Source organism: Sinocyclocheilus grahami, unplaced genomic scaffold (assembly GCF_001515645.1).
Source record: "Sinocyclocheilus grahami isolate Dianchi unplaced genomic scaffold, SAMN03320097.WGS_v1.1 scaffold343.1, whole genome shotgun sequence".
Classification (NCBI taxonomy): Eukaryota; Metazoa; Chordata; class Actinopteri; order Cypriniformes; family Cyprinidae; genus Sinocyclocheilus; species Sinocyclocheilus grahami.
This window is the reverse complement of record NW_015505522.1, coordinates 1,336,330-1,364,123: the sequence shown is the minus strand read 5'-3', so window position 1 is coordinate 1,364,123 and position 27,794 is coordinate 1,336,330. Positions and strand designations below refer to the sequence as shown.

General features: G+C 35.4%; 3 protein-coding genes across 7 annotated transcripts; 1 reads left to right on the top strand and 2 right to left on the bottom strand.

Moving 5' to 3' along the window:
- Positions 1–539: 539 nt before the first annotated feature.
- On the bottom strand, positions 540–11,843 carry ppp2cab (protein phosphatase 2 catalytic subunit alpha b). Its single transcript, XM_016296024.1, has 7 exons — positions 11,547–11,843; positions 9,174–9,383; positions 7,175–7,348; positions 6,370–6,459; positions 6,044–6,205; positions 1,233–1,351; positions 540–1,145 (listed from the first exon to the last, which is right to left on the bottom strand). The coding sequence occupies exons 1-7, from the start codon at positions 11,646–11,648 to the stop codon at positions 1,073–1,075; spliced, it is 930 nt and encodes a 309-aa protein (XP_016151510.1). The 5' UTR covers positions 11,649–11,843; the 3' UTR covers positions 540–1,072.
- Positions 5,885–27,794, bottom strand: cdkn2aipnl (CDKN2A interacting protein N-terminal like). Of its 4 annotated transcripts, XR_001611110.1 has the most exons (4): positions 27,537–27,794; positions 21,249–21,363; positions 19,865–19,956; positions 5,885–5,898 (listed from the first exon to the last, which is right to left on the bottom strand). XR_001611110.1 is itself a non-coding variant. In XM_016296034.1 (3 exons), exons 1-3 carry the CDS (start codon positions 27,746–27,748, stop codon positions 19,948–19,950), a joined length of 336 nt encoding a protein of 111 aa, XP_016151520.1. In that variant the 5' UTR covers positions 27,749–27,794; the 3' UTR covers positions 19,747–19,947. The 4 variants fall into 4 exon arrangements, 3 of the variants coding, with proteins under 3 accessions (XP_016151520.1, XP_016151521.1, XP_016151522.1); XM_016296034.1 differs by lacking the exon at positions 5,885–5,898 and having other exon boundaries at positions 19,747–19,956; XM_016296035.1 differs by lacking the exon at positions 5,885–5,898 and having other exon boundaries at positions 19,747–19,953.
- On the top strand, positions 15,297–19,705 carry ube2b (ubiquitin-conjugating enzyme E2B (RAD6 homolog)). 2 transcript variants are annotated; one of them, XM_016296032.1, is made up of 6 exons: positions 15,297–15,443; positions 17,422–17,502; positions 17,621–17,646; positions 17,815–17,904; positions 17,980–18,068; positions 19,175–19,705. In XM_016296032.1, the coding sequence occupies exons 1-6, from the start codon at positions 15,400–15,402 to the stop codon at positions 19,301–19,303; spliced, it is 459 nt and encodes a 152-aa protein (XP_016151518.1). In that variant the 5' UTR covers positions 15,297–15,399; the 3' UTR covers positions 19,304–19,705. The 2 variants fall into 2 exon arrangements, with proteins under 2 accessions (XP_016151518.1, XP_016151519.1); XM_016296033.1 differs by having other exon boundaries at positions 17,980–18,079; positions 19,175–19,257.

Below are 27,794 nucleotides of genomic sequence, written 5' to 3'. Positions count from 1 at the left end.
TTAATATTCAGTAATTTTATATTACTGAATATATAACGCCACTAACTTTGCAACACTGGCTCTGCAATTGAACCAAGACTGAACTCGATTCAACTGAACTGAATAATGACTTGTCTTCTGTAACTGATGTTGAATTCCTTTCATAATTGTTGACTCTTATATTAACACTTTCTCCTGCTTACTACTGTGAACCTGCTTTAAAACAATGTGTATTGTATAAAGCGCCAGAGAAATAAATATGAATAGACTTAAGAGAAGCAGTAACAGCAATAGACCTCATCAGCTCAATGCCATATTCAATCTAACAGATGAAAACAAGAGTGTATAAAGGTCTTAGATCAGGTCATCTTCACAATTCTTGACTTTTGAAACAGCTTAATGTTTTTGTATACTTAAACAGAACAATCTATTGAACGCACTGTACTTCAGTCCCTCACAGCCTCGTTTTCATTCTTGTCAAATATTAAAAATAGCACAATCCCGGCTAAGGTCTATGCTTGGCAGCTCACCTGAGGATTCAAGTAGAACAGCACACAAAGTACATGAGCAAGATCCATCTTTATTCTTGAACTGGTACCCTTTATACAGACACAGAACCATCATATGAAGCTATTCCAGGATTCAGACGACGGCGTGCCATCTCAAGTCTGCCGTATATCATTAGTTGGCATTTGTTGAACACGTTAAGTGTAGGAAGGATTATCACCTGCTTGTTGGGATATAAAAGCATCTAATCACCCGTAGAGCATGGAAAACAGGGAAATAAACCGTAACACGGACTTCTGTTGAAAAAAAAGTGCAAACAGACATTAGAAAAAGAAGGAACACAAACAGGGTTCATGAAGGAGGCCGTGTGTTCGGGAGGGTTTCACAGCCGGTGTTCATCTAAAGAGCCGAGGACAGAAGCAGGAGCAGCCGGGAATATCAGGTGCTCGTGGATGGGTTTGGATATGGCACACACACCTTTTGGTCCACAGACGTTTCTCACTGGATCAGTTTTCTCTACTGTTGCCCATTCCTCTCCTCTTATTTTAAACTGAATGAGGATTATAATATCATGGCAATACTGGATTCACAGGAAGTAGTCGGGGGTACGGCGGGTGACATGCGGCTCTCCTCTGCGTGGCGCCGGGTCGAACTGCAGGCTGGAAGCACACCACGACAGATCAGACACGTTCAGATCAACAGCATTCAAGAAACTGCATCCGCTTCCATCAAGCTTTCCAACTTACAAGGAGTACTTGAGGGTGTCGTCGAGCTCCATGATGGCTGCCTGATTCCCACAGCGGTAGCAGTAGTTGGGTGCGCTGAAAATCGTTACCACGTTGCGATCATGGCACCAGTTGTAACCCTAGAGGAGAAAAGTGTGTTACATTTAGTCATGTAGCAGACGCTTTTATCCAAGCAATCAAAATCAACAAAAGAGCAATGATATGCAAGTGCTATAACGGTCTCAGTTGGCTTAACACAGTACATGTAGCAAGGCCTTTTTTATTAAAGCAATAAGCCCCAAGAAGCCGTGGTTTACAGTGACTTTATAACCGCTACGGGGCGTTGTTAGGTACGATGCAAAGCTATTTTATAGCGCTTATAAATTCACTGTAAACCACGGCTTCACGGGGCTTATTGCTTTTATAAAACGGTTGTTACACATACGTAGTAAGGTTTCACAAAATAAAACAGAGCAAATAAAGTGTAATGGTAATAAAAACAGTGTTCTTCCACCAAACAATGTAGCGCCTCAGAAACAGTTGTGGTTGCTACAAAGTGGTTGCCGAGCAACACACAAACGTAAACAAAGGTGTGTGTTACTTTGTAGCGTCATTTACAACAGCTTCGAACGCGGCTCAGCCAATCAGAATCAAGCACCGGAACTCTCCGCTTTATAATTCACTTTTTGTTAATTGTATAATAAATAAAAATAAAACAAATAGATAGAATACAAAAAGAATAGAGAAGCTAGTGTTAGTTTTTTAAAAGAAAACAACAGTTAGTGAATGAAGAGAGTGCGAGTCTAAAAGGGGCAAGCGTTTATTTTTTTTTTTAAGAATAGAATTAGAATAGAGCGTGCTAGAGTTAGAGGGTCAAGTAAAGATGGAAGAGATGTGTTTTTAGCCGATGCTTGAAGATGGTTAAGGACTCAGCTGCTGGGATTGAGTTGGGCAGGTCACTCCACCAGGAGGGAACAGTTAATGTAAAAGTCTGTGAAAGTGATTTTGTGCCTCTTTGTGATGAACAATAAAGCGACGTTCACTTGCAGAACGCAAGCTTCTAGAGGCACATAACTCTGAAGTAATGAATTTAGGTAAAGTGGCGCAGAGCCAGTGCTGCTTTTGTAAGCAAACATTATTATTAGTGTTATTTTTATTACATTATTTATTATTTCATTATTATACAATTATATTAGTGTTATAGTGTTATTTTAGAACCACTGATATAATTTTGCGTTTTTTTTACAGAAGTCTTCTGCTCATCAAGGCTGCATTTATTTGATCAAAAATACAGTAAAAACAGTAAGTTACAATTTAAAATAATGGTTTTCTATTTTTAAAAACTTTAAAATATAATGTATTTCTGTGATGCGCAGCTGTATTTTCATCATCATTACTCCAGTGTCACATGATCTTCAGAAATCGCAGTTAGTGAATTCTAGAGTGCACGTCTAAAAGGGGCAAGCGGTTTTTTTTTTTTAAAGAATAGAATTAGAATAGAGCGTGCTAGAGTTAGAGGGTCAAGTAAAGATGGAAGAGATGTGTTTTTAGCCGATGCTTGAAGATGGTTAAGGACTCAGCTGCTGGGATTGAGTTGGGCAGGTCACTCCACCAGGAGGGAACAGTTAATGTAAAAGTCTGTGAAAGTGATTTTGTGCCTCTTTGTGATGAACAATAAAGCGACGTTCACTTGCAGAACGCAAGCTTCTAGAGGCACATAACTCTGAAGTCATGAATTTAGGTAAAGGGGTGCAGAGCCAGTGGTGGTTTTGTAGGCAAACATTAATGCCTTGAATTGAATGCGAGCAGCTACTGGTAGCCAGTGCAAATTGATGAACAGAGGTGTGACATGCATTCTTTTCGCCTCATTATATATATATATATATATGTGTGTGTGTTTACTTTTTTATTTATTCTTTGAACATTTAAGTATAAATATTAAACAAAACTATATATATATATAGTTTTGTTTAATATTTTACATAATATATTTATTATATATTTACATATATAAAAGTGACAGCTGCTGCTGTATGTTCAAATGAGATCTGAAGTGTTGTCTGGTTAGGATGCAGTCAGTCCTGACTCTCTGTCTCCTGCACTTGTTCTGTCAGTGTGTTCCTGGATGACTTCTTGGCCACGGGTAAAGAAGGGGATCAGGACCCTCAGCTGGAGTTTGAGCAGCTGCCCTTCTCTCATCCTCTCTTCATCATGTACTCTTCTGGCACCACAGGAGCTCCCAAGTGCATGGTGCATTCTGCTGGGGTGAGTGTGTGTGTGCGTGTGCACACACTGAAGACATTGTACAGAGTCTAATTTAAAATATTGTACTCTGTGCAATTACTTGATATATGCATTTTGGAGCACCTTGTTTCAAACATGATGTATAAAGAAAGAAAATACAGATGCAAGCATTTGTTTTGCAGGCGTACTACAAATATCAACAGCTAAATGATCAGTTTATAATGTAGGAACATATTGATGCATTTTATTTGCTTAAAATTGTCTATGTACCCATAGACCGAGTTTGCGGCAGTGTTTTTATTGTTTACTAAAACTATAAAATATTGTTTTTGTGAATTGAAATAAAGCTGAAATAAAACAAAATGTAAATATTAGATGAACAAACTTGAAAAATTAAAATGATAAATGTTTCTTTGGAAATCAACTTCAACTTATTTTAAGGCAAGTTTATTTATATAGCATATTTCATACACAATGGTGATTCAAAGTGCTATACATAAAAAGGTTTTTAAAAATAATCATGGCAGAAATGACAGACATTAAAAAGGATCAAAACAGATGATTAAGAAATAAAATTAACAATAAAAAATGTTAAAATATAATGAATAAGAATAAATAGATGGGTGCAGTGCATTTCATTTGAGTTAAAGTACTAAAATTTGCTAAAACGAAAACTAAATATAAAAATGACAACAGCATATCACAGAATTACACGAATTAACTAAAAGTAAGATGAAACCTGAAAATATAAAAATAAAATGTAATTCAAAATATTAATATTTTGTAAATATAAATTTACATTTAGTCATTTAGCAGACGCTTTTATCCAAAGCGACTTACAAATGAGGACAATGGAACAATCAAAATAATAAAAAAAGCAATGATATGCAAGTGCTAGCAAGGTTTTTTAAAAATTATATAATAAATAAAAAGAAAACCGATAGAATAGAAAAAGAATAGAGCAAGCTAGTGTTAGAGGCCTTTTTTGCTTTTGATAATTGTATAATAAATAAAAAGAAAACAAATAAATAGAATACAAAAAGATTCGATTTTTTTTAAACAAGCAATAAATGAATAGAGTGCAAGTCTAAAAGGGACAAGTTTTTAAAGAATAGAATTAGAATAGAGCGTGCTAGAGTTAGAGGGTCAAGTAAAGATGGAAGAGATGTGTTTTTAGCCGATGCTTGAAGATGGTTAAGGACTCAGCTGCTGGGATTGAGTTGGGCAGGTCACTCCACCAGGAGGGAACAGTTAATGTAAAAGTCTGTGAAAGTGATTTTGTGCCTCTTTGTGATGAACAATAAAGCGACGTTCACTTGCAGAACGCAAGCTTCTAGAGGCACATAACTCTGAAGTCATGAATTTAGGTAAAGTGGCGCAGAGCCAGTGGTGCTTTTGTAAGCAAACATTATTATTAGTGTTATTTTTATTACATTATTTATTATTTCATTATTATACAATTATATTAGTGTTATAGTGTTATTTTAGAACCACTGATATAATTTTGCATTTTTTTTTTACAGAAGTCTCCTGCTCATCAAGGCTGCATTTATTTGATCAAAAATACAGTAAAAACAGTAAGTTACAATTTAAAATAATGGTTTTCTATTTTTAAAAACTTTAAAATATAATGTATTTCTGTGATGCGCAGCTGTATTTTCATCATCATTACTCCAGTGTCACATGATCTTCAGAAATCATGCTAATATGCTGATTTATTATGAATTTAAAATTGATATCTTTTTTTAACAGTATACACAACCATTCAAAAGTTCAGGGTCAGTACATGTTTTTCTTTCTTTCTTTAAGAAATTTATACTTTTATTCAGCAAGGATGTGTTAAATTGATTAAAAAGTGATAGTGAAGAGGTATTTGCTAGAAAATAATACATTTTATTTATCAAAGCATCCTAAAAAAAAAGTATCACAGGTTCCACAAATATTAAGCAGCACAACTGTTTCCAACATTGATAATAAATCAGTATATTATACTGATTTCTGAAGATCATGTGACTCTGAAGATGCAGAAAATACAGCTGCACATCACAGGAATAAATTACATTTATATTACGTTTATTATAATCTACTGACATAAATACACAGTATTCACTGATTGTGAACTGCTCTGAAACAGCGAGTCTGTGAACAGTGCCCTGTTTTGACTTTAAACGTGCAGCTCTCATTTATTTAATAAAATCATAGCCTTTAAGTCTAATCATAACAGGACGTATTCTAATCTCGGTTTTTTCCATCCTCAAATTTAAGGCCTCTTAAAATAAATCGTTTGTTATACCAGTTAGGACAAGACCTTTTATGACCTTAACTCTTGTAAAACTGAACGTTTTAGATGTTTTGAGAACACGCATGCTCCTAAACACATTTCACACTTCTTTTAGTCGCGAGTGAAGCGCTCACACTGCCGAGATCTGAAGATGTGACCCGACTGATCTTTCAGCAAAGTAAGAAATTCAAATACTATCCACATATGAATTTAAGATAACGTGTCCCATTCAGCAGCGAAGTTCATTTATCCAACTTCAAATTAAAAAAGATAATGAGCTGACTGTGGCATCAAGAGATGCTCTCACCTCCATCACTAGCTGGTGAGCTCTAGAGACCAGCGTAAGGCCATTAGCGTGGTTGAATGTCTCAGATATGTCCTGCCCAAAGGTGTAGCCTGCACCTCTAGGAGAAATACCCCAACCTCCACGGTCATCTGGGTCAGACCACAATAAATCACACATGGGGCCCTGAGGAAGACCACAGACAAAGAGAGCCATTAGTGCGGTTTAAAGCATTGTTTTTCAGCTTTATTTCTCCATTAGACTCAACTGCACGTGTAAAACACACAGGAGGGTTGCAGCTGTCACCGTTTGCTGCTAAATGGCATGATAGGCTCATCTATGTCCAATACCTCATGAGGAACCTCCTGTAAACGATCCAGCGCTCTGATGTGATCAAGAGTGTCTATGGACGGTGACAATCCTCCATGAAGACAGAAGATCTGCAAGCAAAAAAGACAAGCAAACAAAAAATGAGATGCAAACTTCACGATACCCTTTGAAGGGTTTACTGAGGGCCCTATGATTTTTAACAGTGCATCTCTTTTAATGTTCATTTGATTAAAAGATTCATTCAACTTTTCATGTTTTATGCCTTCGTTTGATTAACTTTAAAATTCTGAAAAACAAAACATTTCACGAGACCCTATTATTGTAAAAAAACAATGACAACGAAATATAATTTAATATAAATAAATAAAAAGTTTTTTTTATTAATTTAATTGATTATATGCGCTTTTTGATTATTAAATTAAACCATTAAAATAAAAATCCAGAAGAAATAAAACAGAATTTGAGGGGGGGGGGGAAATTAACATTTCATGGGGCTCCAAAATGTAATTGTTAAATTGTATAAGTTTCATGATCTCAATTAATGAGGCATGGTTTTTTGATCGCTAAATTCAACTAAAATGAAATCCAAAAAAACGAAAATAACAAACGATAACAAAAAAAAAAAAGAAGATGAAATGGAAAAAATTTTATAAAATGGATTTCATAGGGCTGTAGTTTACGTTACAGCAAACAGAAGCGCAGAAATAATGACGGGCAGGCTGGAAACAAACAAACAGATCACATGTGAAACCCAGGAGAGAGTATTTTAACATGAAAACACATCACAGCTTCAGCTGAGCTTCAGCAGAGAGAAGATCCACATACCTGACCATCTACCAATGCAGTAAGGGGAAGGTAATCGAAGAGGTCTGTGAAGTATTTCCAAACGTTTGCATTGCCGTATTTCCGTAAGCATTCGTCATAAAAGCCGTACACTTGTGTGATCTGTCTGCTTTCGTGGTTCCCTCGAAGTATTGTAATGCGCTCACGGTACCTTACCTAGAATTTGAAGACATAACCAATGATTAAAAAAATTAAATTGGCCATTAACCTGCATAAAGACTAATCAGACATGGTCTCGTGACTTGAGTACAGTACGAGTACAGACTGCAGGACATTGTTATTTCTCTTTTTAAAAACAGTTCTGTAAATATCATTTATTCACAAGCAATATTCTAAATCAAGTCAACTAAAGGCTATGCCATAATAAATACTAATTATGTATTTAAATATAAATATACAAGCTTCCAGAGACTTCTCAAAGAACACAGAAAAATTACACTGTCATAGTTTATGTTTTTGGTTTTCATATTTCATCCGTCAATGCTCCGTTGACACTGGACTTCCTGATATCAATATTTGTCATAAATCACATCATAACTCTGTTGCTCTGGCAGAAAGATAACAATACAGCGAGGTGTGAGAGAGCGCTCAAACCTTCTCAGATTGTATACATCGGTGGAAGATTTACGGAAATTAATCATTCTTTCTAAATAATGTATCGGTATTTAAATGTTTAGGCTTTTGGACTAAAGTTCTGTGATTGCAACTGAACAAGTATGTTTTCTTTTTTATAAGTCAAATGAGCACGCAAAAAAATACTTTAGCTTGTGAAATACTTTAGCTTGTGAATTAATTAGTAGCTGAAACCTCCCAAATGTTGTGACACGGCTATCCAACCTCTGTTATGATTAAGATAACTTTGTGAGAAAACTCACAAGTCGGATCGTACTATGGATTTTGAGTCACGGATCGGATCAGCAAAAAAAAAGTAAGCTTTTCATTTAATAATTAATGAAAAGCAAATTTTAAGTATTTCTATACCCCCAGCAGAATCTACTAGCTTAACTAATAAAGTCAGTAATAAAACAAAAACAATTACAAGCATAGCAAGTTACAAATGAAGTCAGTAACAGTAGTACTTATGTGCAGAAATGTAACAATTAAGTGTAAAACAACACAATAAATCTCACTGCATACGTTAGCCTAAACGCAGATGAATCTTTGTTAAAGCTGTGTTGTTTGATTAGCAGAGAAGCAGGTGTTTATAGGCTGCGGTCTCTTTAGGGGCTTTCGCACCGGAGGAACTATTGGCAGAAGTTCCCGCTTTTTGGCGTGTTCGCGTCGCAGGAACTAGGAACGGTTTTAGTTCTAGGAACTCCGTTTGGAGAAACTAAATTAGCTCCTACTTCAGAGTAGGGTCTAACCCGGTTCTATAGGAACTGCCAGTGACGCAAGTGTACGCTGATTGGCCACATTTTTAAAAAGCCATGTAAAAATACTCACTCCATGACCATAGAAAACAGCGATAAGGGCATTTACCTGTTGTCTGCAGTGTTGTGTTCGTTTCTCAGCCTCGATATGTAACACTGCAAGTTGTCATAGGAGATTTTCGTCTCTTAGCCCAACTTTTTGCTCTTTCAGTCGCGTAAATCATGCGTTTACATTCCATCTCCATTATCACGAAACCCACGACACGCAACAAAAACAGCTCCGATCACGGCGTCCTCCATTCACCGGTTGTTGACGTATGTAGTCAATGAAATGTAGTTTTAAAAGTATTTCAGGCGAGAATGTAACGTAAAATGTAACCAAACAGTTGACGGTAGCCATAGTCTGGAAAAAAATACTATGGAAGGCAATGGCTACCAGCAACCGTTTGGTTACAAACGCTTTTCAAAATATATTTTTGTGTGTTCAACAGAAGAAAGAAATGTATACAGGTTTGGAACAACTTGAGGGGGAGTAATTGATACTAAATGGGTGAACTATGCCTTTAATATTTATGACATTTAGGTCAAAAACTACCAAAACAGGCCCGTACCTTGAGAGCGACGAGCAACGTGACGGTTTCCACAGAGTAATAGCCTCGGTCGACATAATCTCCCATGAACAAGTAGTTCGTGTCTGGTGACTTTCCTCCGATCCTGAAGAGCTCCATAAGGTCATGAAACTGGCCGTGTACATCTCCACACACGGTGACCGGACATCTCACTTCCTGCACGTTAGACTCCTTGGTCAGGATTTCTTTAGCCTGCAGAGGAAATAAAAACAACAACAAAGATCTCATTATTCTAATGCTATTATCATAAAGGCCCTGATAAACACCGAGAGCTAAAACGATGTCGAGCGGTTTGGCGTTGAATGCAATCAATCTGAAAGTTCACACACAAATCTATTGGGACAAAGCAGCAGACGCATGGAAAAACAACCGCATTATTATTATTACGACAGTCCTTGATTATGATTGTCTGAGCCACTTTGTAAACTATTCTATAAACGCACATTTAGGCTATAGAATATTTTTTTGTCAGTATAATTGTGTTTTTTTTAATGAAACCCTTTTAGATTTTAGAACAGCTTATTGCGGTTTTCTATCGACGTTTAATAATCCAAGCACTTAAGACACACCCTCAAGTGCTTAAAATACAGGTCAAAAATCCACACACTTGTGAAATTTCATGCCAATTAATTCTATTTTTAAATAGCCCAGTAGTTACCTTCAGTTTTTAATACTACTAGGGTTGGGTATCGCCTGAATTTTATCGATTCCGATTCTTTTCGATTCCAGTGTGATTAAATAATAATATCAAACATTCATCCCGTGTCTCTTTTTTGCAAACCATTTAGTTGCAGATGAACACCATGAACAAAAATCAACAGACTACGTAAAAACCGGACTCTTAAGAGCTGTTTGCGTGCAAAATACAACTGCGTGACTTTGGGAAAATTGTGTCGCTTTTTTTTTCTTAATTTTTTCAAATTAAAAAATATCTTAATTTGTGTTGTGAAGATGAACGAAGGTCTTACGGGTTTGGAACGACACGAGGGTGAGAAATTTCATTTTTGGGTGAACTATCCCTTTAAGAGCACAAAATGATCAGAGAAGTCCTGCATGCCTCACCAGATGTTTCAAATCATTCAGAATAAGAGTTATACTTACAACATAGACAGTAAAATAGGTGTGCACATACAAAACCAAGAAACGGGCTCAGGTGTAGAACTAAATAAATAAATGAACAGATGTCCACTCAATGAAAACACAGCTCCTGAAAGTTACTAATCAATGAAGGGCAACATAAAATAAATAAAACACAATAACATAAATTAATGTATCACTCATCCCACAACAACACTGTATTAACAAAGATAATTATTGTATAGAATACAAATAATGCAACTCAGAATATGACGCAAGCCTGCGATAATTAAATGTTAAACACAAAAAATATGCTTTATGTATTTAATACAGTTCTATTAGCTTCTGAGCTTTGATGATCCGGTTCAAGCGTACTAATAAGCACAAATTACTCTAGACAACATTAGTGTCTTTGTTTATTGCTGAAGTGTTGAAATGTCTTCTTCTGCATTCTACTGTACTTTCCCTTCAGCCTGAGGCGCATTCATTTCACTTCTGGTGTGAAAGGCTTTTATATTTGCCAGAAATATAACTTTTTTATTTTAAAAACAAACAAGCAAGCCCTGTCCAGATTTAAAAAGTAACGTAACGCATTACTTTCCATAAAAAGTAACTAAGTACCGTAATTAGTTACTTTATGGAGTAACGCGTTACTTTTAAAAGTAACTGTACCCAAAACACGGTTAAATCTTCAAGCGGCCCCCAAAATGCAACCACACCTTTCACACACTCCAGGCTCACGCCTAAATGCACACTTTTGGGAGAGTTACTAAGTGTGTTCGAGGAGTATAAACGTCCAAAGAGCGCAGGGTAGCAGTGCGATGTGTGTGCGCCGCTGTCTTCAGATGATGGTCAGTTACACGGGCGCCATTTTGAGATCGCGTGAGCGACGAGGAAGCAGCGTCGCGTGCAGAAACTCTCGACAACACACACACACACACACACACACACACGTTGTTTTAATCAGAAGATTTAGTAACTGACTTGCTAACACGTCGTACTTTACCGCGGGTTCCCGTATGTTGATTAGTACCGTACTGTAGCTTCCAGGCTAACGTTACCGTATTTCATAAACCGCTCAAATCAACTCAATATTCACCACAAGTGATTTCACACAAGATTTACGTTAGACTTGCGTCGTGTTTTGTCACGAGATGAAGAACAATCGTAGTTTCTTGGGTCCGTTTAAAAGTCCGCCATTTTGTAACTCGGCGGCTAACGCGGAACAATCAAATAAACACCGAAACTCGACGTTGGTGCTGTATTTCACACACATACCTTCTCGCAGAGGCTCTTGACTTGGTTTTCCGACAGCTGTTTGCATTCATTGAGCTGTTCGATCCACTGATCGAGCTCTTTCGAAAACGCCTTTTCGTCCATGTCTGCTTTTCACGCTGATTTCTGCTCTAACTTCACCCAGCTTTCCACGAACGTCCACCGTAGCTTACTTTGAGACGTACATGTGGCCAGGGATGTTGAAGTAGTTAAATAAGGGACTCTTGTGAGGAAACGAGAAGCCGTCGGCCTTCAGAGTCCCACCCTGAGCCACCGTTGTTTTCACTTCAGACTGCGAGAGCCGGCTCGACGCTGATTGGACGCTCACAACAGCTGCTCCGCTCTGATTGGCCGCCCGGAGATGTTCTTGATTTCCGATTGGTTCACAAATACATCGTTGGGCGTTTTCCTTCACTGCAATAGGATCTCATTAATACGTCAACGGCTACGTTAATATTTATGTAAAAATGTTTTAGATAAACCAGCCTATTATTTTGTAATGATGCATCATCATTTTCTATTTATAATTCTTGGTACATATTACATTCATAATTGCTCAGTGAGGAAACTTCATTTTGTAGAAATAATTATTTTTAATGGAATTTTTTATATATATATATATATATATATATATTTTTTTTTTTTTTTTCTTGGTACATATTACATTCATAATTGCTGAGTGAGGAAACGTCATTTTGTAGAAATTATTATTTTTAATGGAATTTTTTTTATATATATATATATATATATATATATATATTTGTTTTTTTTTTGTGTGTTGTTGTTGTTGTTTATTACAAAACTTGTAGAAACATACAGAAACAGGGAAGGGAGACATGAATATATTCCAACAAAAAGCAATTATTAAAAAAAAAAACAATATTCTGTATTTGCATGTCCAATTAATTATTATCGATACATAAAAGGGCAAAAATAAACTTACATTCTTTTAGAAAAGTCGTCATAATACATCAAAAGTTTGGCACTCTTTGTTATTAGTAAGTCTAAGAGATGAAACGAGAGAGTCCAACTCAACAAGAAAAATGTTGATTTAAGGAGATTTAAGCCATTTTTGCTTATTAATGAAGAATTCTGCATTCAATATAAGAAAATTAACAACATATTCAACAGATAATAGCTTTGGATTTTCATAATAAAAGACAACATCTTTGAGGACGAAGGTATGGGACACATTTGTAAGGTTAGAAACATAGGTGCTTAAGTCGACCCATAATTAACCCAAATAATCAAAGACAACCGGGCAGCGGTTTCCTCAACAAAACCACAAAACCAGCAAGACTCATCAACATTAGAAGATTTAGAAATAGACAAATTAACGGGGTTTTATAATGAATCTCTTTAACCTTGTTAGAAATGCTAAATTTACTTTCTTATCCACTTTATATTTGTTGTAAAGGAACCCCAATAGAATTTCCCTCTTGGAGTAATCTTTCTCTTTGTCTGAAATATTTTGTGGATATGTCTGTTATTGCATTTCCGATCTAAAATACCGATACCTCCCAAACATAAGCTGGATGCTAACACTGTTGCCTTTACTGGGTTTAAGGGGACTTTAATTAAGCCTACTGGGATGGCTCTCATCAAAGTATTATATTCCTTTGTTGGGATTTTTAATGGAATATCGCAGTGTTTATTATAAACGATTTATCCGTGCACATTCACTCTTGCATGTGTGTTTGGTGTCATATTTAAATTTAATTTTTTCCATTTCATGTATTGGTCAAAGTTGGTGAAACATAAGTCTATGTGGACCAAAATATGAATCATTTTCATCGCTTGAACTCTTCAACTCATAAAATCATTTATACTCCGCCACCTGCAGAACACTGCAGCACATTTTTCAAATGCTCACACAACTGGATTTTCACACTTTCTCAGTTTTCCCTTTTTAGTTTGCACAAAACCTTAAAGTCGACACGGAACAAAGTTGACCTCTTTTTATGAAACGACATCTGCACGTCTCTTCTGATGCAATGTTAGGATTATACCAAGGGCTAAATCTTTCGGATGGCTGTGTAAATGTGTAGGAATATGTAAACATACGGCGTATACAGTATTTGTGCACATGATACTGTACGACAAACTTGTGCACTTTGCCACACACTGAACAAGCAAAAGTTGGCATGCATAACCATTAGATGCTTGTGTGAAGTTATGTTGCAACAACACTATTTTGAGAAGAGTTCAAATAGTTTTGAATGAATGAGGTATTTGCTTTTGCCGGAGATGTGTGACTAATGGGGTTTTCTAATGAGCCATAATAGAAGATATAGAAGCTACTGTAAACAAGCCCACAGTTAGTGTAAAGAAAATGTGTGTTTATAGTGCTCTAGCTCTGATTTCTCAGTAAACAGATCAGCTAGAAGTGTTTTCTCACTGCATGCACACTTGGTGTAATCAGTAAATGAGTGGAATCTGAATGGCAGTGTTTCCAAACCACACACAGCAGATGCTAGCTTCGTGTCTAAATGTAGAGAACGGTTCAGTGTTTTGAAAAACGCAGCCCAAAACAAATTACAATATTAATTAAATAAAAGTTTTGCAGACGTGGTCTGGAGAAAGATCTGAAACTGAGTGTGCCTCGAGGAATAAGTAACTTTTTTTTAGTGTAAAAAAACATAAAAATGACAATAAATCAAATAAATATTTTTAAAATAATTGTAAAAAATTAACATAATTTTTAAAAAAGTCTTATTAAATGAATTATAATTAAATTAATGAAATAAAATATATTAATATCTAGAGGAGAGCAAACTAAACCACATTATTCAAATCACTGCAAAAAAATCCTAATATTATTTTAATAATCGGTGACATTTTTTATTAGGCCTACTAGTTAAACAAAAAGATGATTATGAATAAAATAATTGCCACTGCGTTGTTTTTTTTAACGATACTGTACTTGATACTGTGTATACTGTACCTAAACATAAGTTAAAAGAGGATAAACTAAAAAAATTAATTTATATATATATATATATATAGATAGATAGATAGAGAGAGAGAGAGATAGAGAGAGAGAGGGGGGAGAAAATAGGTTTTTTAATCCAAAAACACCGAAATATAAATGGCCCAAAAAATAGATATTAATTTTTGCCCATGCCGCCCAGCCCTAATACACACACACATATACACATATATATATATATATATACACACACACACATAATATATATATTTTTTTTTTTTTTTTTTTACACACCAACAAATACTGTGTATACTGTACCTAAACATAAGTTAAAAGAGGATAAACTAAAAAAATTAATTTATATATATATATATATATATATACAATTTTATAACTGAAACATTAATAAAATAATTGGCTCACCAACAGAATCATTAAAAATCCTCATAATATTGTTTGGAAAATCTGTGTAATTGTTTATTACTAAAGAAGTGAGTCACTACACAAGTAGAAAACTTTAGTTTATCAATTAAAAATGTGCGGGTGTTTTTTATTTGATTTTTTTATTAATGCCATAACCAAGAACAACACAAGGAGAATTTTCCATTGCAAAACAGACAAACCAAAAACAAAAGTACAATAAATTAATAACACAACAACAAATATGTCTAAATAATCTTCACAGGAAAAATGCATGCTATACGCTCTAATCGCCTTTTTACTTGTGCAGTTTTGCTAAAGCGTTACGATCAAGCTTGAAATCATTTTTAAAGTGAGAAATGATTAATTTAATTAATTGGCTGAATATGAAACGTTCCCATGCATGTTAGATTGTTGCCAGCAGGCGCGTGGCTCATGTCCTGCTGTTATTATCTGACGCTCTTCTGCTCTTCTGCTCGCTTTATGACAGCAAGCCGCTATTAAAGCATGTCTACTCCGGCGAGACGGCGGCTCATGAGAGACTTTAAGAGGTCAGTGTCTTCAGACGGGTGTTTGGTGTCGAAGCCAGGCCTAGTTAGCAGCGTTAGCACGAGCTAAACAAGAGTACAGCACCAGTGTTTTTCATCAGGACACACTTGTTTAGGCCACAGATGTTGTGCAGGGCTGAAGACACAGCTCTTACTAACCAACCACATGAACCATGCTATAGTAAAGTGTATTATAGTACTGTATGTATTATAGTATTTACAACACTACTAGTGAGCTGATAAACTGTAGCATGCTTTAGTTTGTACTACTACTGTAGTGTATTATAGTATACTATACCCTATAGTTGTAGAAAACTTGTTTATATTATTATAGTTGTTATATTACTACAGCAACTATAGAATTATCACAACAAATGAGTTCAAGTGCTTTACTGTAGTATGCTTCTATAAACACTAGTGTTGGGGGTAACGCATTACAGGTTACGTAATCGGATTACTTTTTTCAAGTAACTAGTAAAGTAACGCATTACTCTTTAGTTTACAAGAGAATATCGGAGTTACTTTTGCAAGTTACTTTGTTTCTAATTTATTGATTGACAGCTCTGGTGTCGCCGTGGTGACAGAAATCAGAAGATGTTACTGTAGTTCTAAAATAAATATGAATATGCATGAATTCATCTCACACACAACAAAATAAATTAAAACACAGATTCAGTATTCCTCAAAGTGAATACAAATAATGCAACTCGGAATATGACGCAAGCCTGCGATAATTAAATGTTAAACACAAATATGCTTTATGTATTTAATCCAGTTCTATTTGCTTCTGAGCTTCGATGATGCAGTTCAAGCGTACTAATAAACACACATTACTCTAGATGAACATTAGTGTCTTTGTTTATTGCTGAAGTGTTGAAATGTCTTCTCACTGATGATTACTATAAATGACTATAGTATTTTTTCATGTGGGAATGATTAAATATCTCGGCATTCTGGACTTACTCTTTGTTTTTATATAAAATGGACCCACTTTATATTAAGCGTCTTTAAGTACCATGCACTTACATTTAAATTAATAATTTGATGCAATGCATGCATACATGTCTACATTGAATTCATGTTTAAAACCGTAGTACTGTTTGTAATAATCTGTAAATCATCTCTATAGTTACATCTATAATTGCTCTGTTGACCACACTTCTTTACCCCTCACCAACGAAACTTAGCATTTTTATTTTATTTTATTTTTTGCAGATGATACTCATTTTAGGGAATTAAGTTTATTTTAATTTGAATGCTCAATCCGAGCAGCTGAGTCCTTATCCATCTTCAAGCATCGGCTAAAAACACATCTCTTCCATCTTTACTTGACGCTCTAACTCTAGCACGCTCTATTCTAATTCTATTCTTAAAAACACTTGCCCCTTTTAGACTCGCACTCTATTCATTCACTAACTGCTTGTTTTCTTTAAAAAGAACTAACACTAGCTTCTCTATTCTTTTTGTATTCTATCTATTTGTTTACTTTTTATTTATTATACAATTGAACAAGAAAGGCCTCTAACACTAGCTTGCTCTATTCTGTTTTCTTTTTATTTACCTTGCTCCGTGTACTGCGTTAATCTAACTGAGACTTGTCATAACACTTGCATATCATTGCTCTTTTGTTGATTTTGATTGCTTCCGTCGTCCTCATTTGTAAGTCGCTTGGATAAAAGCATCTGCTAAATGACTGAATGTAAATATTGTGTGTTTTAAATAAAGTGAGGTGTTACTCTGACACGTGTGGCTTGTCAAAAATGTTATGTTCAGCTGTCGCAAATTCAGTGACCTGAAAAACATGCATTTTTTTTTACAAGAAAAGACGTGGTTTTGATGCACAAAGTTGTTTTTATTGTCTCTAATAACAAAAATGCGAATGAAAATGCAGATCCTGTTAAAACCACTTGTTCCGTTATGAACCCTTAGCAGATTTGGACTCGTATATATTTAATATTAGCTTGTTCGTGTTTGTTTGCAGACTTCAAGAAGATCCTCCAACTGGTGTGAGTGGTGCTCCTTCAGAAAACAACATCATGCTGTGGAACGCGGTGATCTTTGGGTGTGTTTGTAGAAATGAGCTGATACTCCACAGCGGAGCGTTGCTGTGCACGAAGAGATGTGGATCTGACGTGTTTATGCTTGAAGAACTTTAACATTGTTCCTGTGTTTCCTTGCAGGCCTGTAGGAACTCCTTTTGAAGACGGTGAGCCACTCCTCCAAATAAACACTCGTTAAGAACCATGCACTCAGCATTAGTTATTGAATCTTGAGCAGCTTTTATAATACATGATTTTATCTACTGACCGTGCCACAGAGGTTTCAGAAGGTCGTGTCGATGTTATTCGTATTCCTCTGAAATCTCTCTCCGCAGGAACGTTTAAGCTGGTCATCGAGTTTTCAGAAGAATATCCCAACAAGCCTCCTACGGTTCGCTTCATCTCCAAAATGTTTCACCCAAATGGTGAGCTGCTGCCAGCGTGTTGTGGAGTAATGCAACGTCTGCAGTGTTTCTGATGAATGATCTTGTGTTTGTCAGTCTACGCAGATGGCAGCATATGTTTAGACATTCTTCAGAATCGCTGGAGTCCCACGTATGACGTCTCCTCCATTCTGACATCCATCCAGGTGCATGATGGGTTTGTTCTTATTACACTTCTATTCACAAGTGTACTTTATTATTATTCAATAACGATATTTTAGATTAAAATACATGTGCATGTACGTATATCGGCATTGTTTCTATCGTTTCAAATCCTGAAAATGAATGAATTTGTGTGTTGGTAATGCACATGTGCGATACATCACAATAATAAACATGCATGATATTGTTATCGAAGGCACTACAAAATAGAGTGAATAATGATTTATTATTCAGATTTTTAGAATGTATTTTATGAATGCTTTTCCCATCAACACCGCTGTAGTGCTAACATTAATTCATTAATGAGTTGACTATGAAAACTACTTCTGATCACATTAGTAACTATTATTTAATGGACCCAAGCTAACAGCTAACGAAGTTTAGCTGTATTTTATTGAATTAACGTTAACAACTTCTGTAACAAAAGTAACTTTCTCATTTTTATGTTAGTTAATGCATTAACTGATGTTTACTAATGAGACTTTATTGTAATGTAAAGTATTACGAATTGTTCTTTAAAATTATTTTGCGCTTTAATCTGTTTGAAACATTTAATACACACAAAAAAAAAGTATTTTTTTGTCGTTTCCAGCCAAAATATCTAAAAATGATTAAATCAAGGATTTTCTAGACAACTAAAAAGTCTTGTTTTCAGAAAAAAACATCAGTTTTTGCTTGAAACAAGCAAAATAATCTTGTTTTCTGTTTGAAATAATCCCCCACTGGCAGATTATTATTTGACCATTTTTACTTGTCTAGAAAATCCTTCTTGATTTAAGAATTTTTAGATATTTTGGCAGGAAACAAGACAAAAAATCGAAGAAAGAAAAGCATTGTTTGCAGTGCGTTACAGCATAACAACACTTTTTGCAACTTATTTCAGCGTCAGCGATTCTTGCAACATTAATATCTGATGCCTAGTTTTTAAAAAGATCTGCTAGTGAATAATATTTAATATTTGTTTGACCATTTTTGTCCTCGGCGTAATTTTACGCTGACAAACACGAGTTAACAGAGTCTTTGTGGGTGAAATATGAGCTGCATGTATGATTCTTGAACAGTGTTGTGAGATCCAGACTTGTGTTTTTAGTCTCTATTAGACGAGCCCAATCCAAACAGCCCAGCCAACAGTCAAGCAGCTCAGCTCTATCAGGAGAACAAACGTGAATATGAGAAGAGAGTGTCTGCCATCGTGGAGCAGAGCTGGGTCGACTCGTAACGCACCTACACACCACAAACACTCATAGGATTATTCAGTTCTTTGCAAATGCATTTTACAAAAATGTGTGTGCTTATTTATTCCTTTTAACTGCATGATAAGTTATTGCTAACAAAATCTGAATCATGCTGTTGTCAGATTGATGCAGTTGAATGCAAATGATCGGCGAAGAGTGCAATCCCTAAATATCCCCAGCATTAATATATTTGAAAACTGATGACATGCCTTTAAATGCACCTGAAGATCGACTTTGTATCTGTATTTGACGATGCATCTTGACGCTCGCGTGTTTAATAAAACGAGGGCATGTTCCAGCGACGAGTTTTGAGAGAACACGCTGGGATCACAGTGTTAAGGGGACGTTTGAGTTGAATTTTTGTGAACATTTATACTTCTAATATGCTGTGTAAAACGAGAAATAAAACATTTTTCAGACTTGGAGCGAAGGACATGCGGTCGTTTTTATTGTAGCTAGTTATTAAAACATGCATAATAGAAAAGCATTTCAAAAACAGGGCGTCGTATGTACAGCTAGGGATCAAACAAGCTAGACGTTATTACAAGTTGGTGATGCTCCACAGATCTCAGGCTCCTTCATCAGATGTGATGATGCTGCTGCTAAAACAACACGAGGCGTGCAGGCGTCACCTCTGCAGAAAAGACAGAACAGATTATTTGCAATATATTTAATTATGTTTGGGTCGCTCTATGCTTCAACACATGCTTCATCATTCATCACAAATGCCTTTCTTTCTAGGCATTTCATCATGTTTCCTCCTCTTTTTCTCCAGCTATAAAAGTAGTAAATGATTAGCGCTGCTGGTCTGTGCAAAACTGGCCAGTGCTACAGACTCGCTGATCTTAATTCGCCCTTCCACATGAAATGTTGCATGCATTTCAAAAATGAATATCCGTCTCCGTATTTTTTCGTTGTGTTTTCCAACACAAAACATCCTTAAATCGACATGCATTCACTCGAGATGCAAACGGAACACATGAAGTCTCGTTTTCTGAGAAACGGAAGGAAATTAAGTGAGTTTATGCTTGAAACAAGAACAAACACGGGGTATGAAAAGTCGTTTTCCCTTTGAATTAAGTGGGGTTTTCTGAGCCAAGCGGTAGATATTTATTCTCATTTCAATCATAAACTCACTTCATTTTGATCAGCTTCCAAGAAAACAAGACTTTTGCTTCTGTAGTAAACATATGTGACCCTGCAGCACAAAAGCAGTGTTAAGTCGCTGGGGGATATTTGTAGCAATAGCCAACAATACATTGTATGGGTCACAATTATACATTTCTCTTTTATGCCAAAAATCATTAGGATGTTAAGTAAAGATCATGTTCCATGAAGATATTTTGTAAGTTTCCTACCATAAATATATCAAAACTTAATGTTTGATTAGTAATATGCATTGCTAAGAACTTCATTTGAACAACTTTAAAGATGATTTTCTCAATATTTAGATTTTTTTGCACCCTCAGATTCCAGATTTTCAAATATTGTCCGATCCTAACAAACCACACATCAATGGAAAGCTATTTATTCAGATACATTTTAAAAAATGTACCCTTATGACTGGTTTTGTGCTCCAGGGTCACATTTTTTCCCATAGATTTTCTTTAATTGGTCTTCAAGTCTTAAATTTACCTTTATAAAATCTGCAGAAACTTTGAATATAAGTATTCAACGTTTAGTTTTTTTTTTTTAAACATCAAGACATTATTAATGCATTAGTGACTGCATGTTAAATGCATTCATGTCCTGCATTAATCAGTAGTGTAAATGCATCTAAACGCCTCTTCAGATGCAGATTCTGTGCCACCTCTGCACTGCAAACACAAATGTTGTTAATGCTGATTGGTAACAGCCGTATAGTGTCCGGCTTCCATAGAGAATACACGCTTCAGTGAAGGACAGAGTGGATGACAGCAGGACGTGTACCTTCTGTTGCTGCTGCTGTTTGATCAGTTCATCTCTGGTCTTAAAAACAGGAGCGTCCTCCACAACGATCCCCTCTGCCATCTCGCTCACCTTCTCCAGCAGCACCGGATCATACCTACAAGCCGAGAGGCACAACACAGCTGTAGATCTACACAATCCCTGAAACCAGACCAATCAACAGCAGTTATTGCTCTTTTTATCGTGCAGCACTTAGGCCGGCCTCGTTCCGTGCTTAAACGTGCTCTAGAAATAAAACTGAACTTGAACATTTAGTCGAGAGGTTAGTTGCTTAAAAATGGAAGTTTTGGCCTTTTTGACATGATAGTCAAAGCAGCGTTCAGTGCATAAAATGCAATAAATATTTTCTTCTCCGAGACATCTGTACAGTAAAAATGTTAAATATTATTACAATTCCAAACAACTGTTTTCTAGGTGAATATATAGTAAACTGTAATTTATTTCTGTGATCAAAGCTGCATTTTCAGCATCATTACTGCAGTCTTCAGAAATCAGTATAATATGCTGCTCTATTATTATTGACGCTCAGTTAATAATAGTTTGCTGCTTAATGTTTTTTGTTTTGTAACAAATGTTGGATATATATACAGTTTATTAATAACAGCATTCCGTATTTACTGATGTTTTCACGCGTTTTTTAAATTGTTTTCCTTTTCCAGCATTTCATAATTGTGACCCTGGAGCACAAAACCAGTCACGAGGGTCCTTTTTAAACAAAATGGAGATGTATGCATCATCTCTAATAGTTTGCTGCTTAATGTTTTTTGTTTTGTAACAAATGTTGGATATATATACAGTTTATTAATAACAGCATTCCGTATTTACTGATGTTTTCACGCGTTTTTTAAATTGTTTTCCTTTTCCAGCATTTCATAATTGTGACCCTGGAGCACAAAACCAGTCACGAGGGTCCTTTTTAAACAAAATGGAGATGTATGCATCATCTGAAAGCTGAATAAATGAGCTTTTCATTGATGTGTGGGACAATATTTGAAAGTCTGAGGGTGCAAAAAAAATCTAAATATTGAGAAAATCATCTTTAAAGTTGTCCAAATGAAGTTCTTAGCAATGCATATTACTAATCAAAAGTTAAGTTTTGATATATTTACGATAGGAAATGTACAAAATATCTTCATGGAACATGATCTTTACTTAATATCCTAATGATTTTTGGCATAAAAGAGAAATGTATAATTGTGACCCATACAATGTATTGTTGGCTATTGCTACAAATATCCCCCAGCGACTCAACACTGCTTTTGTGCTGCAGGGACACATTTGCTTCATAAGTTACAGTGGATTCCAGTGTATTAGTGTCTAAATGGGAGGACAGAGCCGCGGCTCGTAAATGTGCCTCTGTCTTCACAAACAGACGAGCGAGTGTGTCATTAATTACCGACTCGCTGCTCTGCGCTCTTTAGTCCTTCACAGGACGTTTGCACCTTTCTCTGAAGGCTTTGAAGCTCCTCGCCTCCCGCTGGCCACTCGTTCCCTTTGTTTGCTCGTTAGTTTCTGTTTGCTGACGAGCCAATGATGAGCTTCGCTGCAAATCAACAGATAACACAAAGCGGCCGCTTGTCAAACACTCACCATTGTTCCGGTGCCTTTCCAGAGCATCTCATTATTTGATGTTCTTCTCGAGTTGAATGCTCGGGTTTTCTACATCATAAAGTAGTAATTAGGTGTTTAGCAGATCATTTTATTAAAGCTGGGGTTTATGCTGAATGGTGTGGCATGTTGGAAATTGTCATAATTGCAATTTTCCGACTGTGAATATCTCTGTTCAACTCTTTTGTTATAAAGCTTCTTCCTCTTGCCTTTTGTGGCGTCATCAGTGCTACTTTAGTATTGCTTATGCACTATTTTATTTTATTTTGTTTAATTTTGTTTAATTTTTTTGTGAATTTTGAGCTTTTTTTTTTATATTACGGTTTTGGTTTAATTAAATTGTATTTTTTTAGTGCTAAAACTTTTAACCAAAAATGAAAATGAAAGCAGAGATTCTAAAAATAAAAAGTAATTTAAATTATGAATTAAAAAAAAAAAAAATTGACTGTAATAAATCTGAACATTTTGATATGACATTTTGACAATGACAGCTTTTGTTTTATTTTTTACATTACTGTTTAGGTTTAATACAAAAAATGTATTTCAGTGCTAAAACTTCAATCAAAAAATAAAACGAAAATGGAGATTATTAAACAACACAAATTAAAATTATGAATAAAAACTAAAAATACTAAATTATCAATGACTTTAAAATGTGAACATTTTTAATTTTAAGTTTTTTTATTATTAAATAAATTAAAAGCAGTATAACAAATGCTACCACAGTGTATACATTTAGATATTTATAGGCAAATGAAATAAAAATAAATAATAAACTTGTATAAAAAGACCTAAAATAGCAGCAAACCCAACAGTTAAAGCTAGTTTTGTGCCTCATTTCTGTTTGATGTGTTATTTTATCTGCTGCATGGATTTGATTCCTACAGAATGTTTTTTAGCTTGAATGCAATGGAAACTGCTTTGGATAAAAGCATCTGCCAAATGCATACATGTAGAGCTGTGTTAATTTAGGGATTTTACCGGCATCAACAGCAAATCAAATCATTTTGCCATTATGAACGTTGCCATAGAAATTAATAATTTTAGTTTGAGGACATGAACGGCTCTGAGCAGAATTTCACCTTGTGATTATGCAACGTGTGTGAAAGCATTAATTCTGCTTAAAAATACCTTTTTTGAGTGTTTAAAGTGGCGGTAAAGACGGCTGATGATCTGATCGCGCTCTTCTCAGGGCTCTTACTTCATGGTGCAGGATGTTTTCAGCAAAGCAGATGTCCTCAGCACCAGCGGCTCATACGGAGCGCCTAACTTCCGCCAGAGCAAAGGCAGCTTCCCGCTCTACGGCATGGGCCAGCCCAGCCTGAGTGGCTTCAAACAGGTCCTCCACAGACTGCAGGGTCAAGGCCATCAGGTCAGTACGTGGAAATCTCCTGCGGCTCTGTGTTGAGCTTCTATCAAGAGAAAGCGATGTGCAAATAATGCTGCTGATAAGGTGTTTGTCACACCTGCGGTGCTGATTAAACTGATGCTTTGAATGAAACTCTGTTGCGTTCGAGCAAATGAGTTTAAATAACCATCATGATTACTGACTATGTTATGAGTTGAGTTTTATTTGGCCTGATTTACATGCGTTTGCTCTCAAAAGGAGGTGATTTTATTCTGTTTGCGTGAGGAGCCCGTTGTGTTCCTGCGTTTGGAGGCAGACTTTCTTCCCTACACGCCCCGGAGGAAGGAGAACCTTCATGAGAACCTGCATGATCTCGGACGCGACGCTTGCTCGGAGAATCTAGAGCTCACCATCAGAAAAGAGGTCAGGAGATGAGAATATAGAGGATACGATCAACAGAACAGAAAAAAAGTTAATGACACTCACTTAATTTATTCGGAAACATAAACAAGTACAGACAATGAATGCAGGCCTGGATGAACATTTGAACTGAATTAAAATTTATTTTGATATGATATACAGTAACTGTCCTGAGATCAGGAAAAAAATTATTAACTTTATAATATAATAATCATTTTTATACATTATTATTATTATTATTAATTTTTTTTGTTGTTTTCCGATTTTATGATTAATAATAATAACAATAATAATGCATCTATGTAAATATAATTAATCAGAAAAAATAATAATAGTAATATTTTCTGATCTTAGGTTTAGTTATACTTTTATTGGATTATTATTATTATTTTTATTAAAGCAGTGAAGCATACATAATAATAATAATAATAATAATAATAATGTTTTCTGATTTTAGGATTAATTATAATGACTATTTATTTTATATTTTTATTTATATATTTAATTTATATATATTATTTTTTTCTGAACTTAGGATTAATAATACTTATATTAATGCATTATAATAATAATAATTATTATTATTATTAATATTTAAGCAGTGAGGCATACTTAATAATAATAATAATAATAATAAATTAAAACCATTCTGATCTCAGGATTAAATATATTTATATGAATTCATTGTATATTAAATACTATCATATTAAAGCAGTGAAATATACTATTTAGTTATAAATAATAAATAATTTAAATGTTTTCTGATCTCATGATTAATTATAATATGATAAACTTTTGCTAATATTAATATGAAATAGTATAGACAAGACAACAAAGACATTGTGTTGTTATTGGGTATAAGAACATAAAACAGGACAATTAAATCAAATTTGTTTTAAAAAATGATATAAACCATTCATGTTATAATACATGAAAATAGCATAAATAGAACAATTACATTTCTAAGCACTTTGCACGTTTTTTAAAAATGATTTCCCCATTTTGACCCAAATGTTTATGCTTTCCTGTCATTTTAATTTCACGCTAATATCACAGATGGACCTGATCTGAAGTTATTTGTGTTTTCAGCTTCAGGACTTCGCCAAACTCAACGACAACGTGTTCTACGTCTACAACGACATCGAGCATTTTAAAGGAGAGCCCCAGAAGATCTCCATCAGCTGTGAGGAAGACATTCACGTCACAGAGGAGGTGTATAAGCGCCCGCGCTTCACCCTGCCCACATACAGGTGCACAGAACTGCTTCTTCATTGTTACATGTGGTCTAAACCGGTGTTTCCCAACTACTTAATTATTTTAAATCAGTGCTATTGGTCATTGTCTTGTCCATTTGTGGGTTTTACAAATATTTAACCAATGAAAAGCATTAAAAGGAGCATGTGACTAAACCTCGTAATGCCATTGGATCCTCAAATTGTCCGTCAAACCTCATAACTCCACCCCGCTCCGTTCAGAATGAAGTGCTACTTCTTCACAATGCAAGGGTTAATAAAGAACTCATGTTTGAATAAGAGCAGCCTTTCCTTTACTCAAGAAACGCTGTGTGGAAAAGCTAATGTTTTTGTGTGTTTAAAGAGCAGAGAAGAGTCTTAGCATTGCTGTCTAGTTGTAGCCAATTACACTTTTGTACGTTTTAAATACCCTGTGCATAGCGGTTCGTCTTTTATATCGTGAGATTTTGGCCAAATGTATTAAACAACAAGAGAAACTGAGCGCCCATATACAGTAGCTACAATAAACTTTATAACCTGCAAACTGATGAAAATGATTAATTTACTGTCTCAGATGCGGCCGTTCTTATGACGGATAAAACACCGATCTCAAAAACCTCGTTAACTCCATTTGAGTATGATTTTTAGAAAATGTTAAGTGCAAGTGTCTGATCATATATGTGTCCCTGCAGCACAAAAGCTGTTGCTGGGGGATATTTGTAGCAATAGCCAACAATACATTGTATGGGTCAAAATTATCAATTTTTCTTTCATGGCAAAAATCATTAGGATATTAATAAAGATCATGTTTAAACAAAATGGAGATGTATGCATCATCTGAAAGCTGAATAAATGAGCTTTTCATTGATGTGTGGGACAATATTTGAAAGTCTGAGGGTGCAAAAAAAATCTAAATATTGAGAAAATCATCTTTAAAGTTGTCCAAATGAAGTTCTTAGCAATGCATATTACTAATCAAAAGTTAAGTTTTGATATATCATTAAAAATCTGACTGAATCCAAACTTTTGAACAGCAGTGTACATTAAACAGTGCTCTAAAAACACGACACTGATGTGAAAAACATTTCATCTCACGTCTCACAACCTTGTTTCTTCCCCATTCCACTGCCATTTCTCGTGTTTTTTCAAAGCATAAATGCATTCTGTGCAGACAGTTGGTCCTTGATAGAGCTGCGTCATGCGAGCGGTTAATCAGGACACACGTCGTTTGTGACCCTGGAGCACAAAACCAGTCACGAGGGTCCTTTTTAAACAAAATGGAGATGTATGCATCATCTCAAAGCTGAATAAATGAGCTTTCCATTGATGTGTGGGACAATATTTGAAAGTCTGAGGGTGCAAAAAAATCTAAATATTGAGAAAATCATCTTTAAAGTTGTTCAAATGAAGTTCTTAGAAATGCATATTACTAATCAAACATTAAGTTTTGATATATTTACGGTAGGAAATGTACAAAATATCTTCAAGGAACATGATCTTTACTTAATATCCTAATGATTTTTGGCATAAAAGAAAAATGTATAATTGTGACCCATACAATGTATTGTTGGCTATTGCTACAAATATCCCCCAGCGACTCAACACTGCTTTTGTGCTGCAGGGACACATGTTTGTGATGATGTAAAGCGCTTTTATTCGGACCTGCAGCCCAGGAACACGTGGTTCGCCCACACCATAGACAGCGCGAGCAGCTGGTCCAGGTGAGGGTCTTCATAATCGTTGATGTTCCTGAATATAAACTCCCTCCTGCTCTTCCAGTGTTTTTCGCTCTCGGAAACGCTGCGAAACGTCTCGACTAAATCCGACAGCTGCCTGTTCTGTCCGATGAAGTCTTCCACGTCCGTAGCCGCCATGTTTGCGTCGGCGCGGTGACGTCACTCTTCTGCTTCCGGTCGTGAC

Excerpts from the sequence above, each read along its gene's own strand:
- ppp2cab (XM_016296024.1), bottom strand. The coding sequence starts at position 11,648 with ATGGACGAAAAGGCGTTTTCGAAAGAGCTCGATCAGTGGATCGAACAG. Across the intron at positions 7,349-9,173 it reads CGTTGCTCGTCGCTCTCAAG|GTAAGGTACCGTGAGCGCAT; the intron begins GTACGGGCCTGT and ends TTCAAATTCTAG. Across the intron at positions 6,206-6,369 it reads TACAGGAGGTTCCTCATGAG|GGCCCCATGTGTGATTTATT; the intron begins GTATTGGACATA and ends GGTCTTCCTCAG.
- ube2b (XM_016296032.1), top strand. The coding sequence starts at position 15,400 with ATGTCTACTCCGGCGAGACGGCGGCTCATGAGAGACTTTAAGAG. Across the intron at positions 17,503-17,620 it reads TGGAACGCGGTGATCTTTGG|GCCTGTAGGAACTCCTTTTG; the intron begins GTGTGTTTGTAG and ends GTTTCCTTGCAG. Across the intron at positions 17,647-17,814 it reads AGGAACTCCTTTTGAAGACG|GAACGTTTAAGCTGGTCATC; the intron begins GTGAGCCACTCC and ends CTCTCTCCGCAG.
- cdkn2aipnl (XM_016296034.1), bottom strand. The coding sequence starts at position 27,748 with ATGGCGGCTACGGACGTGGAAGACTTCATCGGACAGAACAGGCAGCTG. Across the intron at positions 21,364-27,536 it reads CACGTGTTCCTGGGCTGCAG|GTATGATCCGGTGCTGCTGG; the intron begins GTCCGAATAAAA and ends CTCGGCTTGTAG.